The sequence below is a fragment of the Medicago truncatula genome, chromosome 7 (genome assembly GCF_003473485.1).
Source record: "Medicago truncatula cultivar Jemalong A17 chromosome 7, MtrunA17r5.0-ANR, whole genome shotgun sequence".
Taxonomy (NCBI): domain Eukaryota; kingdom Viridiplantae; phylum Streptophyta; class Magnoliopsida; order Fabales; family Fabaceae; genus Medicago; species Medicago truncatula.
The window spans coordinates 12,488,847-12,505,933 of NC_053048.1; the positions used below are offsets into that span (position 1 = coordinate 12,488,847).

The 17,087-nt window shown below is 33.4% G+C and overlaps 2 protein-coding genes across 2 annotated transcripts; both read right to left on the bottom strand.

The window, feature by feature from the left end:
• Window positions 1-2,194: 2,194 nt before the first annotated feature.
• LOC25497930 (protein kinase PVPK-1) lies at window positions 2,195-6,110 on the bottom strand. Its single transcript, XM_013592660.3, has 3 exons — window positions 5,771-6,110; window positions 4,131-5,158; window positions 2,195-3,220 (listed from the first exon to the last, which is right to left on the bottom strand). The coding sequence occupies exons 2-3, from the start codon at window positions 5,138-5,140 to the stop codon at window positions 2,374-2,376; spliced, it is 1,857 nt and encodes a 618-aa protein (XP_013448114.1). The 5' UTR covers window positions 5,141-5,158; window positions 5,771-6,110; the 3' UTR covers window positions 2,195-2,373.
• A 3,694-nt stretch (window positions 6,111-9,804) lies between these two features.
• On the bottom strand, window positions 9,805-12,820 carry LOC25497931 (vacuolar protein sorting-associated protein 22 homolog 1). Its single transcript, XM_013592661.3, has 6 exons — window positions 12,419-12,820; window positions 12,202-12,337; window positions 11,862-12,016; window positions 11,551-11,658; window positions 10,267-10,356; window positions 9,805-10,152 (listed from the first exon to the last, which is right to left on the bottom strand). The coding sequence occupies exons 1-6, from the start codon at window positions 12,578-12,580 to the stop codon at window positions 10,048-10,050; spliced, it is 756 nt and encodes a 251-aa protein (XP_013448115.1). The 5' UTR covers window positions 12,581-12,820; the 3' UTR covers window positions 9,805-10,047.
• Window positions 12,821-17,087: the final 4,267 nt, after the last annotated feature.

Here is a 17,087-nt window from a genome sequence, read left to right on the forward strand (position 1 = left end):
ATTACCCCCTGAAATTAACAAAACTTCAATTACCCCCCTGAAATTGCATAACTTTAATCAATTTATCCCCTCCGTCAAATTTTTCTGAAATTAACGTTAATCAATTACCCCTCTGAAATTAACAAAACTTCAATTACCCCCCTGAAATTGCATAACGTTAATCAATTTACCCCCTCCGTCAAATTTTTCTGTTAACTGTTTACGGTTATGATCAAATACCCCCCTGAAATTTTGCACTTATGTGCAAAATGCCCCCCTAAACTTGAAAATTTATATTATTTTTTTTTATCCTTGACTCAAAAGATATTAAAGGCAAACAATTAACAATTATTGATCATATAAATCTTTATGGAATGTATGTTTATGCAGCTATTGGTCATATAAATCTTTATGGAAGGTACGTTACTCATGTGTTTTAAATATATACATATATAGAAGATTTTTTTTTTACACAAGTTGGTAATCATGTTAGAGTATGCATCATAAAGTACACAAGTCTTTGATAATTGTGTGTCCATAAAAAAAAAATCATAGGTTAATATCTGCAGAAGGAAGAAGAAACAAGGCTTATGTTTGTAAATTTGCAACTTAATTAATGATATAATTTTTATAATGCAGGAAATGTCATATCTATTAGCTGCAGCATGTTTAATTTTTATAATGCATGTTAAATAGATTTGTAAAAAATTTATCTTGCTCCTTGTTGATAAATATGAATGAAAAGGCTACACATGACAAAACTATGATTTCTTTGGCATATATTCATTCATATTCTTGTGAATAGAATTTTTATGACAATAGGTACAATATACTACTTGAAGAACTAAATGTATGATTTTTGGTAAGAAAAACAATCTAAATTTTTAAGTTTAGGGGGCATTTTGCACATAAGTGCAAAATTTCGGGGGATATTTGATCATAACCGTAAACAGTTAACAGAAAAATTTGACGGAGGGGTAAATTGATTAACGTTATGCAATTTCAGGGGGTAATTAAAGTTTTGTTAATTTCAGGGGATAATTGACGAAACTTACATTTTCAAGGGGAAATTAACTATTTACTTTTTTTTTTTTTTTGTTAAGATTAGCGTATTCTTTTTAACCCACGAACGATCTACATTTTTTATTTGTAACGGAAATGACATAAAATTACATTCAAAATATTCTTTTTTTATCGTTGCTCAAGAAGCATAATGATTATGCAACAAATTACTTGAAACATATACAAGTATGGAGTGAAGGAAAAAAAAATTAAGAGGAGAGTTGTACTTTCATTACGTTGTATCTATTTTAAATTATAAAAGGTAAAATAAACTCAAATGCTACTTGAAATAACGTCCAAAAAATAAGTTATAAGCTAGTCATGAAAAGACAATTACTAAACATGTCTTTTTCTATCATACAAACTTATAAGCTATAAGCTATCTTATAGGTTTTACCAAACAGACCCTTAAAAGTTAAACCCTCGTGTATTTGTTAACGAAACAAAATTAAAAAATTTATCTTAGAAAGTGGTGTATTTAACTTTAAGTTAACATTTTGAAAGTTCAAAATTTCTTATTTCCAATACAAAATTTATATTTTTTATTTTCTTAACTAATAGCCTTGAGACACCAATTAACGTGACCAAAAATAAAAATCAATTGAAGCAACAACAATTCAACTCTTCCTCTTCAAAAAAAAACAACAATTCAACTCTTAATTCAAACCAAAATCAAACCAAACAGCAGCACCAAAATGGTACAACCTTGCAAAGGATCTTTGGCAGTTGCTAATCACAAATTTTACTTTACAATTTGTTTCATAAGAATCATATTCATCTTTAGCTTATAATTCCCCTCTTTAATTGATGAGTAATGATATTTGTACAACAATTTGTGACAACCTTCTTTTTCTCTCTATTTATTGGTCAAAAACAAATACAGAAAAAAAGGAAGAGAGAGAATAAGACCATAACGTGAGTATGAGAGAGATGGTTGTTCAAAAGTTGTTACAAAATGGATGTTCAGATGGATGCACAATAGGGAAGTTTTATGCGCATTTCACGCTCTCTGAACCTTGAAGTTTTCCCTAACCCTTGCGAGACCTCGGATCCCAACTCGCCTACACTTGTTTCCCCAAAAAAAAAATATAGACATTTGCAGATAACAAAGCAACAAATATTCATATCAAAAGACTTTGCAAAGGAACGGAAATAAATTAATAGACCACAGACTTGGTTCATCAATTTAAAACAATCTGGAATTTCTTATAGCGTGATTCAACGTAGACGAAAGAGTTGCATTCTTTTATACAATGGAAAGAAACGTAAACGGACAACAGCACAAATAAAAGAGGGAAATAAATTAGTTCAAAGGAAAAACAGGCATGAGGATCAAAAGAAATCAATATCTAAATAGTTACCAGAAGGCTTCACTCCAGGAGCCTTCTTCTCGGGAGTGAGCGCTGCTTTCATGGCCTGTCTCGGCACTTCTGGAGGAGTTGCACAACGGATCAGTGCCCAGTTAATATTTTGAAAGAATGGATGTTGTTTTATCTCTGTGGCTCCGCGTCTGTACGCAAGACGATGCTGAGGTTCTTTCACAAGTAAACCCCTAATCAAGTCCCTGGCAGCAAAGCTAACACTAGGGGATTCTGGAAATCTTAAGGGCTGCCCGACTACATTAAATAAAGTTGCCCGATTCGCCGAACCTTTGAATGGAGTTCTACCAAACAAAAGCTCGTATAAGAATATACCAAATGTCCACCAGTCTACAGCACTGCCGTGACCTTCGCCTTTGATGATTTCAGGCGCCAAGTACTCGTGCGTGCCAACAAAGGACATTGATCGGGCATTTGTGGGCTCCGCCATAAGCTCAGGGAGTGGTGTCACCTGATTATGCACGTCGTTTTTAGGTTTCAACTTCTTTTCTTTCTTCTTGGATTTGCCTGATAGAAAACGTGGCGTGAAACATGAAGGTTGGATGCAGTCTGGCTTAATTACGCAAGTTGGTTCGATGCAAGCAGGCTGAGCGCAATATCCTGAGCCTTTTGTCTCTAAGTTAGAGTTGGCGGACTTAACGAGAGTTGGACTAACGGCACATCTTAGAGAGAGATCGAAATCCGATAGCATTATGTGACCATCTTCTCTCACCAACACGTTCTCGGGCTTAAGGTCTCTGTAGATGATTCCAAGCATGTGCAAGTACTCCAAAGCAAGGAGAACTTCTGCTACATAAAACCTGCACAGTACACATTAACAAAATGACAACATGCTATAAACTAGTTGTACTTTCTTTGATACTTCATAAAAGATTTAACCAAAACATAAAAAGGAAGCATCTAAGTCAAAGCCTAGGCCGCATGAACATGTTAGTAAGAGCTATATACAGAATCAGCTTGATCATATATTTGTCATCACTTGATAAAAAATGTGACACTTAATATGAGACGGAGGGAGTATATGTGACACTTAATGTAGGTTAATTATTAGTGACCAAATGAATTGATATTGAATTCTTTTTAGCTGTCAATCAAGTGCAGAATTTATTGACGAGAAACTAACAAATAGTACTCGTTACTCACATAAGATATTCATTACATTTATCTGAGACTTGTAAAAGCCATTAAACAGATGAGAAATCTTCAGTTTTTACTTTTAGACCATAGGATGAAGGGAAAAGAATATCTTGGCTATTTAAAAAATTTGGGGCAAGTTTTGCTCAGTTTCTCGTGTAGCTAGAAAGTTGAAAGTCACAGAAATTATTATTAGGGCCTATTTGGATTGACTTAGTTGAGCTTATCTACTGGCATTAGCACGTGTGAGACTGCTTGGAATAGCTTATAGAAACAACTTATGACATGTCTATAAGCTGTTTTCAGCTTATTTCCATAAGCTCTCTAGGAAAGCTCATAAAAATCTTATAACTTATACGAAAACAGATTGACATTATTTTATCTTTTGTCATACATACAGCTTATACATAAGCACTTATGCTATAAACATTTAATCAAGGTATTTATCCAAAAAGGGCCTTAGTGGAAGATGACAAATTATAAAATTTATCATTGTCCTTGAGGCATAACTAATGGGAAGTACACCGCGACAGTCCAGCTTTTCATTGATATAAGGAAGAAAAAGGAAATGCTAACCTTGCAGCATGTTCTGAAAAATATTTCCCAGGTTGTCTTTGCCTGAGTGCATGAAGATCCCCACCAGGACAAAACTCCATAACCAAGCAAGAGAATGATTCTGTCTCAAAGTGTGTGTACAATGAAGGTAAAAATGGATGATCGAGAGACTGCAATATCTCTCTCTCGGTCTGCGCCCTTGGAAGCTTCTTGCGACTCGATAGTTCAGTCTTGTTCATTACTTTCATTGCAAAACAAGTCCTTGTGCTGCTTAACTCTGCTAGATATACACTTCCTATGTCTCCACATCCCAATTTCTTCAACAACCTAAAATGTCTCATTTCTAATCCCCCATCCCGAACTCGGATCGCTTGAATTGCTTCCCATCTTACATCATTTGCTTTGTGAGGTTTATACAACGAACTGCTCAAGCTACTGATGCTGCTTTCATCGCTAACATCACTTCCGGTACTCCCTCTACAGATGCTCGTCTTCCTGCTCTCACCTGAATTGGTAACTTCTCCACTTTCAACTGACTTATCGACACTAACGCATTCAGTGATTCCGGTGTTGGTGAAACTTTCTTTGGCTTCTAAAAAGTCAGTGGTAGAATATAAACTATTCTGTGGACTTGAGCAAAACGTAATCTCTGAGTTTTTCTGATCGATAACTCGTTTCGATGAACCCAATATGCCATTGTCAGATTCTAATATGTCGACGGAATTGTGATCAGTGGAATCGTCGCTGATGCACAATTTTGTTTCGATTGTGGAAATGTTCTTTACCAAACAACTTTCAAAAGTTTCGGTTTGGCTTGCATAGACATCTTTAGTTGTTCCTTCATGCTCCACATTTTTAGCTTCCTCATAGGTATCTTTCATCTTTCCTTGACTGTGATGATTGAAAGACGGCCCTTGATTTCTAGATGCCCCTAAAGGCGGCCGAGACGTCGATGGCGGATTGTGATCTACGCCGGAAACCGATTTCTGAACCTCAAGTAAAGAACCAACTCCATCAAAAGGTGACTCCATCAATAAATTATTAACAAGCTGCAAAATCAAAATCAGCAAAGAAAATCTCAGAGATGTACTCATAAGAAGAAGAAAAAAACTCAATACTACAAGTTACAAAATCTCATGAAAAAATTCCTACTAAAAAGTAATTAACACAAATAAGCTAGTTTTAATTAAAAACTATACAAAATTAAAATTGACCCAGAAAACCTCAAAAATTGAAAATAAAATCAAAAACTAAAATTAAAATTAAAATCAAGAGACCCATTTTAAGTACAATCATCAGAAAACCATCTAATCAAACATAATCTATTTATAACAGAAATTGATTGAAATTGAAACACTAAATTTAGAAAAAGAAAACCATTGAAAAAAAAAAACTTTCACATATCAAAGTTTAAGTCTTTTTACAAACATACCAATAATCAATAAAAAAATGAAAGAAAAAAAAATAAAAAATAAACACACTCTTATATTATTTGATTCCAAAATTTGTACTAACTTGTAACAACACTCCAAGTTAAAGTTATTGCTTTAATTATTCTTAAACTTTATCTTAGATTATACTACAAGAACAGTAATTGAAAACCATCCATAAAGAAAAGAAGCAAAAGGGTATGCTTAGAACAAGAAAAAATAAATAAAAACCTGATCAAAAGAGAGAATTTGCAATGTAATTGCAAAAGAAAGCTTGTTCCATAGCTAAGAAAAAGACCCAGAAAGTGATTTGGCTTTGAAGAGAGGTTTCAGATCCGATCGAAAAAAGAACGAAGGGACAAAACAAAAACAAAAACAAAAACAAGAATATTAGTAATTGGTAATAAATAATACTATGTTGTTGTTGTTTTTTTTAATGTTGTGATAAAGTTTTTGGGGTTTGAGGAAAATGGGAAATGAAGTTGAAAGAAGCAAAGGTAATGAAAAGAATAAAAAAGTGGAATGAGTGAGTGATTTTACTCTAAAAAATAATTCAATCTCGCCGAGTTTCATGTTCTTGTTTCCCCCAAAAGTTTAATGCTTTTTTGAAACGGGTTGTGGACTTTTTTTGTGGGTGGGTTGTTCGACCCATGACTATGATTGACTCTTTTCTTTCTGACAACTGTTTAGATAAAGTGGAAAATGTTGGATTAGGGTTATGTGGATTTGGAAAGGTGGTTAGTACTCGACCACTTTTAGACCGTTCGATTCGAGTTTAAATTATGCATCGATCAAACGATCTAGGTGAGTTGAGTGACTATAGTGTAGTCAAACTGCATCAAATCTGAACATGTTTCAATTGTTTTGGAAGGAATAATATGCTCTATTGATTCGTTCTATTTGGTCATGATATTGGTCATGTCTCAGCTGTCAAATCGGACTAGTCTGATATGACCTGGGAGGTTCAATTACATAAAAAGGTCAACATGATACAACCCATTTATAATTGAGCTACATACTTTACAACCTTTTCCGATCTGTGTGGGTCTTGAGCTAGCCCGACCCTGCCTTTTTTTATATATTGGTTCCTTATAAGTCACAATTATCAAATATGATTGGAAGAACATAAAAGTGCATAATTATTTTAACATTGAATATTAATTAAACTAGAGATTTTTTTTATCAAATAATCTAGTAACAAGAATTCACTTTTTAAAGTGAATAAGTGAAGTGTCTAGGATTCGAACCCTGACCCCGACATATAATAATCCATTGTCTCTGTCAACTAAGATATGATCACATAGACATTAAACTATAGATCTATTCCTTCAATTGAATCAAGTTAATAAATGCAATTTATGCCTAGTTCTGGAATAATGCATCAATCAGGTAGTTTCAACACAAGTAGAACGTGATAGTTTTTAGTGGGTCGCAACTGCAGATTAATTACTTAGGCACACACATAAAATAATAAAATATAAACATCATTTAAATATTTTGATAAAAAGAAAAAATTGAGTATTTGCTTTCCGTGTTTTTTGATTTGTGTGAGTGTACCTAAATACTTTAAATTTAGGCTTGTTACCATATATATAAGTAGAGGGTATTTGTAATCTGTTTAAGAAATTATTGTCTATTTTTTCCTTTTGGTTTTAAATTGTATTTATAATTGTTTTTTTTTTTTATTATGCATGCTGTTTTTTAAAATTTGTTTGAGAAATAAGATATTTACTGTTTTCATTGTTTTATATATAAAGTCTTATATTGTCAAGTTTTGGTTTAAACATGCTACAATGGAGGCAAGTACCAAGTTCATAGTAACTTGTTTTAAAATTTAGAGAAATAGAAATGAACATATTTTTCAAAATGTGCAGAAAGATATTTGGAATTCTGTCAACAGCATAATCTTCTATCATGCCTCTATGGTTTACGCTCTTGGTACCACTAGTAAGCATCACATGGTCTGTTAGGTTCGTTGGAATCTCCCTCCTGAAGGCCTATATTAAGATCAATGTAAACAGTTCTTCTTTTGGAAATCCCGGTGATGCAGGTTTTGGAGGTCTCTTGAGAAACGATATGGAAATTTGGATTTAAGGATTTTCTGGTTCTTGTGGTAGAGCGTCTAATTTACTAGCTGAACTTTCAGCTATTTGGAAAGGATTTCAACTCGCATGGGACCTTGGGTATCGATTTATCATCATAGAATAGGACTCTCGGACAGCTTTGGATCTTACTGCGGATACTAATCAGAATGAGTTTCATCCTCATGCAAACTTGCTTTCTCTCATTAAGAAGCTCTCTTCTTTTCCTTGGTCGGTCTCCTTTAATTATACTTTGAGAGAAGGCAATGAATGTGCTGATTGGTTGGCCAAATTTGATGCTAAAAATGTTGATTCCTTGAAGATATGGATTTCTCTTCCACCTCAGCTAAATATCTCTCTGCTTACGGATGCCTCTGGAATATCTAGACAACGTTTAGCTTAGTTTTTTTTTTTTTTTTTGTTTATTTTCCCCTTGATAAAAAAAATATAAAATTTAAGAAAATAGATAACGAAGTAAAATAAGATGATACTTATTTTTTTTTTACTCAATAAGATGATACTTCTATTCTGCTGTTGTTATAATAATAATAATAATAATAGTAATAATATATTCAATAATAATAAAGAAATTAGAATATTGGCACGTGACCATTGATTAAATGGTGTGCCGATAATCTAATTTTATTTTAATTTATTTGTTAATACAATATCAGCCATTAGATTTATTTAATTTGATGGTTGGGATTTGATGTAAGTTAAAAGACTTATACCTGATGTTAATGGATTATGACATGTTACTGTTAGAACTTGTGTTGGAGGTTTGCTGCAATAACTTGATTAAGAAGATGATGATGATGAATATGATGAAGTGTGCACATAAATTTCAAAGCGTGTGTGGGACACATTAACCTTTAGGTTCGATTCGCCCCCACCAGTTATGTCAAACCGGATGCAAAAGGGTATGTCGGCGAATCCCCTTCAGGATACGATGAAATCCTTGACGTGACTTGCACATTCACACCAAGCGTATCGACAATGGTAGTTTCCAGAATAAAGTTTTGTCAATTTATCTAGTATACTAGAGATAAGAAAGAATAATTTAATATTATTTTCGGCAGAATTCTAACACACAACAATGTGATTTTCTATCTATATTTCTTAATTCTTTTCTACCTCCAAAGTGTCTTTATTTATAGAGAAACTTATATCCTTTGATCAAGAGCCGCAACCATTTGAAAGAGTTTGTTCATGAATGGTTACATTGCATCAATTGTCAAGCAATACACTTTTTCACTAAAAGGTCTTTCTTTAACCATTGCAACTTTCAAATATATTTTGGAAATTTCTCACATTTACTATCGAAATAAGGAAATGTTTTCTGCACCTTATAAACATTTTATTTAATTTTTTATGTATGTAACAAAAAAAAAAATTCTTTCCATTTTTTGGATCCATGAAATATCATAATTCTTTAATTTCAATACACGGCCATACTAGGATGCCACAAAATAAGTCAGAGAGATACCCTTGAATAAAAATGAAGGCTAAGCCAAAAACCAGCTACAACAGAGAACAGGAATTCACAGATAAGGCACATTGCTTCAAAATAGAGAAAATAACAAAAAGCTGCCCAATGAAGTAACCAATGTACAAAAGAAAACACATCTTAGGATCTCACTCCAGGCCACACACGAGCTACCGAATACTCGGGGAAGGTGCAAGAGACATCTTCGCTAAAATCAGAGCCAAACGGGCGAGGATTTTGAGATACTACCAAGATGGCACCTTTTGCACAAAGTCTATGAAAGATATAAATTTTATTGACAATCTTCAAACTAATGCAGACAAAACCTTCTGAGACCATTCTTTATGAATCTGCCGTAGCAGAAAAATTAGCAGAATAAGGAGGTAAATTCAACAATACTTTGATCATTACCCTCCTCTCCAAAAGCTGAGAATTAAGCGCACAAGCTTGCCTAAAACACAGGGAGAAATCCAACTCTAGCCTAGTAATACAATGGTAAAAAAGATATAAACCTAAGTGACAGATGCATATCCTTTACAAAGAAGCACCAAAGACAATCACCACACCGGACCCGAGCAAGTGAACAAGAAACAATACAACTCCACTAGCTTTGTCAACAATCACTACTTTGCTTCAAGATGAAAGCACCTGAGATATGGCAGCTCAGTGATGAAACACAAAACTCACATTTTGAGGTATAAGTTCAAATTAGCTTCTGTATTCCATTTTGTTAAGAAACTCTCATTTGACTTTTCCGTAAATGTTTATCAGCTAAGGATTTTTCGCATTGCGAAAAACCATAAATTTATTTCAACTGAAAAATTTATTACCTAGAAACCAATCTAAACTTCTTAAGTGGTACAGAATTAACCAATTAACAGGCTTACAACAATTAAACAAAGGTCTTGAAAAACATGACCTCAGATTCTTTCCTAACAAATTTACAAGGAATCAATTCGCGTCAAAGATGAAATGGGGGATACACACGGAAACCAGTACCGTCGTTTTCCATCTTTGTGGCCATCATCAATCATTGCAAGTCCCTCCTGCATGAGCCAAAACAACAGTGGTTCATTATACATGAAATTTGAGGCTAACATCATTACATGTTATCAGAAAAAGGAGACAAACATTTTAAAAAAAATAATAGTTAATCTTACATCAAGTAATGTATCAAGTGCATCAATGGCACGGCCCAAAATCCAAGATAGTCGCTTTTCTACTTCATCGACAGTCACAAATCCTTGACCCTGAAGTAAACCAAGAGCTATGTAAGTGTAAAAAATATAATCTTTCTCAAATAGCAAACTGATTGCACAACAAACTTTTTCAACACCGACAGATGGAATCTTTTCATGCTTCGCAACAAGGAATTTAATTTTTAACTAATGCCAATCAAACTAAACCATGCCACAGATGAAGCTTCCGGTGCTAAAATTGACGTATCAAATCCTCAGATCAGTGACCACCAACAGTATATAAAAGCACACATGTTACTACCAAGACAGGACCAATAGCAACAACAACAACAAAACCAAGCCTTATCCCACTAAGTGGGGTCGGCTACAAGACCAATAGCAAGAGAGTTAAAAATAGACTGAATACAAAAAGTTTGTAAAATAATTCTGCCGAAACCAAAGTGTTGTCTCTATACCTAACACCAAACTCCTATATCGGATTTTCGTGATGAGATATTAAGAAGTTAGGGCTTTCCTAATTATTTGATGAATTTCAGCAACAAAGTTAAAACAAATCAAGTAACGATTAAAAATATAGATTGAAGACTGAAATAATGGATCATGTATTGCCTAACTTTGCTGCATGACTTTTTCCTATAGTAACAATCTACGCATAAAAAAGGCATGCCACAGATATATACATGTTACTTGATACACTAAAGATGAAGTCATTAAGCAACTTCCAAACTCATCAACCATAAAGATAACATCAACAAACTAGGGTCCTGCTTGGATAAACAACTCAATTAAACACTTATAGCATAAGCTCTTATCATGGAAGTGTTTATGTATAAGCCATTTCCATAACAAAAAATAAAACAAAGTTAAACAGATTTTATATAAGATACAAGCTGTTTTAATAAATTATCCTGGACAACGTATAGAAATAAGCTGAAAACAACTTATAGGCATATCATAAGCCGTTTGCATAAGCTCTCTCAAACAGTCTCACAAGAGGTTATGTCAGTAGATCACCTCAAATAAATCAATCAAAACAGACCCTAGGTCTATACCATAACCATCCTGTTTGATCTATTTATCAATAAATAAATAAATAAAAATCGGATTTATCCACATCATGTAATTAAAGGCCATGCTCAAAAAAGTTCATAATCTCGTGACTCTTAAAAAGAAGGAAAGTGGAAGAGGCAGGTAAACACATGTATAATTAGATAAGTATGTCCAAACAAGAGAAATAAGTGCTACCTGGGCAAGTTCAAGAATTTCATTGTGGTCTTTGTTCAGCTCAGTTGGAACCGAACGGACAAGTTTTTTCTTTCCAACAGAAATAACTTCAAACCCACTACCGAGAACCTGAAATATTTGTAACACATCAGTATGCATCACCACAGGGTCAACCAGAATGCATGTAACAAATCTCTCAGTATAGTATGACGACACACACAAACTATTCCGAAATACATGCAAGTCAGAATGATCATTCGTAATTCACTTGATCCACATCCATAAATCGTAATAGTCAAAATTTGGTTTAAGGGCATGGTAAAGCACAAGACCTTCAGCTTACTGATAGCACGCAGGCAATCATCCTCAGAAACAACTCCACGATCACTTTTTCTTCTCTGGCGAAGGAGTTGAGAGAGTTCTTGTAGGTTGATCAATCCACCATTGAGGGGTCTAGTAGCCAAGCAAATGTCCACAATTTGAACTCCTGTCTAGCCAAGTAGCTCGTCTTAGCAAATACATTACCATTCTAAGAAAAGAGTGAAATTAAACATCTCGGATTTAATTAATAAAAAAAATCAAATATGGAATGGTCAATTAAATTAAAGATAAAGTGTTTAACAATTGCAACTATAGAATTATAATGCAATGTGAAATAAAGTGTTTACCAACCAAGTTCGTAATAGAAATCACCAATTCCCAATAGCTCAGCCCAAAAACCCTTATTCGAGGCCAATGGATCTACTCCAACTTTAGCACACATTTCATGAAACTGTGATCTGAATGCAGGGTTCTTGCGTATATCATTCTGAACAAGTGATACCAATAATTAGCGTTATGAATCAATGACAAAAACAATGTAAAGAATGGGTTTGATTAAAACAGAAACCTTGTGTTTTCGAGCAAAATCTTCGAGCTGAGAACGAAAAGTGGAAAGCTGTTCCTTCATCATATCAGTTCTGATCTTAGCAACATTCTCACCCAATTTCTTATATTGATCTCTTGCTGCTGCAGCTGTTTGTAACCCTCCTATTCCAGGTCTCCTTCTCATTTTTCCAATTCTAATCTCAATTCCTTTCCTTCCTTTAATTCTCGTGTTATCTATCTGGAAAGAATAAAGTGATACAAAACCATATAAAAAGCGGAAAACGGTTGGAAGATTATTGGACCGAATGGAAGAAACAAAAAATTGGGATAGAAGATGATGATAATGGAAATGAGGGAAATTGATTGAGAAATTGTTGCGTAGAGAAGGGGTTAAAGAACACGGTAGAAAATAAAATCAAAACATAAAAATAAATAAGTACCTTTCACTCTTTTTTTTTTGGTAGATAGACGAAATGGCAAGTACCTTTCACTCTTTATTCTCATTAGAAAAATAGAAATATACAAACAAAAAATAAAAAAGAATGAGATGAACAAAATAACGTAAATATAAGAATAATTATACTGAGAGAAAAATAGTCAAATATAAACATTATAAGGAAGGGAAAAAAACCCTAATAAGTAAAATAGTTGAATAGTGTTAGGGAAAAAAAATGAAAGATAAAAGAATAATATTTTTCTTATAGAAGAAATAATAAAATATATTACAACATGAATAAAACACGTAAAAAAAATGTGAGAATAATATAAGTTGTTAGTTACCGTAGAAAAAAAAATATAAGTGGCTAGATATATATAGATAAATAAAATATAGAAAGTTGTTCCATGAAAATGTAGGTATTTAACAAAATGAATTATGTTAGAATAAAATAAGAAAGTAATAAAAACAAACAAACAAAATATTTGAGCGATAAAATCAAAGCAGATATGGATTATTTTTTTGAAGAAAAAGTAGATATGGATTATTGTAGAGATGTTTATGCCAGATAGGAAAATGAATTTTGTAAAAATAAAACATAAATGTTAATGTGAGAGTGAACAGGTGCATAAATATTTGTCATTTTTCATTGTTTTATCTAACAAAGAAAAACTCATAGAAAGGTAGTTTTATTGCATCAAATAGACCAAGTGAGAGATAAAACTACATAAACATTGTAAATTTATAGTAGATGTAAATTAAATACATGACTCGTTTTTTTATTTTAAAAATGATTTTGATATTCAATAATTTAGTGATTATTATTTAGAGACTTTACGAAAAACAATAATTAATTTTATGTTTAATGTAACACCCTAATTTCCAACGTTGATTTAATAAATAATGCAAATAAATTTAAACAAAAAGATGTTACAAATACTCATCAATCATTCATTCGAATAATAAATAATACGTCATATTTCGGAATGCGAAAAATACTTCAAAAATATTTCATAAAATGAACGAGTCTGATTCTCAATCATCATTGTGGAGAATAACATAATGATTCCAACCCTAGTGTTACATATCAGAGCACATGATTATTCGACTACATAAATAATTAGATAATAGTTACGGAAGTATATCTCCGTCGCCACCTTTTAAACGTCCCACAAACTAGAGCTCCTCTTCCTGAGTGTCTGTACCCCAGAGTACAGACACCATAATACACAACAACAACAACAAAGTGGTGAGAATATTCATCGTAACATATATTGGGATACATGAATAATATATAAATAGGCATAACATCATTTACAACATATTCACAATTCTTCATCAGGTTATACAACACCATTAACACATCATCATTATCATTAATTTTTAAGTTTTAACACATTAAAGAAATGCACATATCACGCAAAATACATCAACATTGACACATATCACATATACTTCATATACACCTAACATGAGACATATGCAAATGCACTTCGTTCCTAGACCTATATGCATCCCGGTATAGGTTTCTGATCAACATCTGTATGTTAGAGTTATGTTACTGAGCATACATACATTCTAATCAACATTGTATGTCAGAGTTGTGTTATTGAACATACATACATCATTCGTCCTTCATCATATTTATGCAATATGATATGATGCATGAAGACTCACTAACAACATATAGAAAATATGTACGCCCTATTTCTATTAAAGCAATAAAACACGCGAATAAAACATTTATTCAATAAATAGACGTTACGTCTTCAACAAATATCAAACAACATGCATATATAAAATTTCTCAACAGTCGCAGCGGATATAAATCATACATCTCCAAAATATACATGTCATAAGATCAATATACATCATCATATAAAATCTCCAAATCCCGACATATGGGCAAAATCTCCATAACATAAATAAATCCAGAGAATCATAAAGATTGACACCTAATCAGAGCCTAATCTAAGACTCTAACGGAAAAACAGAGGAAGCTCCCGCTATCCTCAAGCAACTCACCAAGAAAGCAATCAAACTAATCTTGCATGTCGTCTACCCATTCATACAAATAGGTAGGCGGTACACCACAGACCACTGGGGTTAGCTTGACATCAATCATAATCAAACATAAATAATCATAAACATTCAAGGATCTCATGCATAACACATATACATACACATCCCTCCTAGAATACTAACATCACATGATTATTATCCCCCATTCCATACACCTCAAGCTATCACGTTACTAACATCATAGCAAGCATATTCAATCTCTAATCAAGTCATTGACATAGGCTTATCATTTATCAACGTCAATCAATGAAATGATTACTCACCTTATTATTCATTTAACATACTTAACTCAACGTATACAATTCACCATTTATAAGTTATAAGCAAGAAATTATCATCACCAAGTGTATAAGCACGAGCAAGTAAGACTTGCAATATAATTCAATCATTCACAACCATCGAAAAAGTTCACCAATGTACATATACACCAATCCACATAATTACAACATTCAACAAATTTTACCAATACACATATTTCAATCATGACACAATTCATCAACCATTCAAATGCATGCAATGTTCTAGACTCTTCTAGATGCATGCGGTACTGTCACCAACAACGTCTAGGCCGTCACCCCATGATGCCAACTGCACATCATATGTAAGATTTCACACCCGTCTTACATTTTGGATATAAAATCTGTCACCATCATTCATGTATGCATGAACATATGACTCAACAACAATGCATATGGAAAAAAAGGGAAAAGATTTGTACAAGAGGGTCAATCCTCTGCCGCTCACTCATATAATAAATATAGAAAAAAAGGGAAAAGATTTGTACAAGAGGGCCAAACCAAACCCTCCAAAGAAAACAGCAAAAAAAAAAAACAAATAATTACGGATAGCAAAAATTAGGTAACCCATAACAATCCCTATAAAAGTCATCCCGAACAAAAACGGGTATAGGTCCCACCAAACTGTGTCTGAAACAATATGACTAGCAAGCTTATCCGCGCAACCATTTTCCTCGCAGAAAATGTGTGAAGAGAGAACCTACATACCATGAGACAAGCAATTGTGCCAACGGTTTCGCCACCGAATAAGAATCAGAGAGGGCTTAGAGAAAGCCAAAAGGGCACTAGTAGAGTCACCCTCTGTCCAAATGTATTGCCAATGATGCCTAACTGCCATTTCCATTGCTATAATGAAGCCCATAATTTCTGCTCGCAACACCGATTATTCACAAAGGTTAGTCGAAAAACCAGCCATGAAAGCACCGGTTTGATCACATTAAATACCACCACAATCCGCGCTAAGGTTCCAAAGAGACCCATCCGTGTTAACTTTGATGTAAGGGTGAGTTGGAGGTTTCCGAATTATCATCTCAATATCCTTAAACCTCCGGAATGACGGTGAAAACTGAAGTCTGTCCAAAAGATTAATGTCACAGTTCGTAGGAAGGCAATGACCATTCGAAGCATGACCCGACATGGTATAGAAATTTCGCCTTGGTTGCTGTAACAGCCTGATTTTTCGCTAGATTTATTTTAATTACTTTTATTATGTGTTTACATGTGCTTGTGTGTGATCATTCATCATTGGGTGCATTTTCATGGGTTTCCGTGTTAGAAGGGTAATTTAGTCATTTTGGACTTAGGGGTATTTTGGTCATTCTGTGAGAACGGGTAAATTATAAGTTTTGGCGAGAATTATTTTTAGTATTTAGTGAGAACTGTTGTTTTACTAAGTTACTAGAGTAGTAATTAATATTTTACCGTTTAGTGACTGTTGGTAATATTTTACCGTTAATTGACCGTTATTAGTGATTACCGTTGTGTGTGTAGAAACATTTTAGATTTGAGTTGGAAAGAGTTAAATCCATTAAGCTTTAGGGTTAGGCCCATTTAGGAGACATACTATAAAAACCTTGTCTTAGAGGAAATTTCCTCACACTTTCATTTCACAAGATATTTTTGAGAGAGTTAGAGAGAGAAAGTGGGAGCAAGGAGAAAAGGGTTAGAGAGAAGGGGAAACTTGAAGAATCAAGGATTGGAAGAGAGGTAGGAGCAAAATTGAAGCCTAAGCTAGGGAGATTAATCTAACTAAGGTAAGGGGGTTAGAATTCATCATAATCATATATTGCAATTTTTCAATTATTGTATGAATAAGTGCTTAATTGGATAATTGATTACTTGTTCATAAATGATGAAATTCGTGCTCTAATTATGAT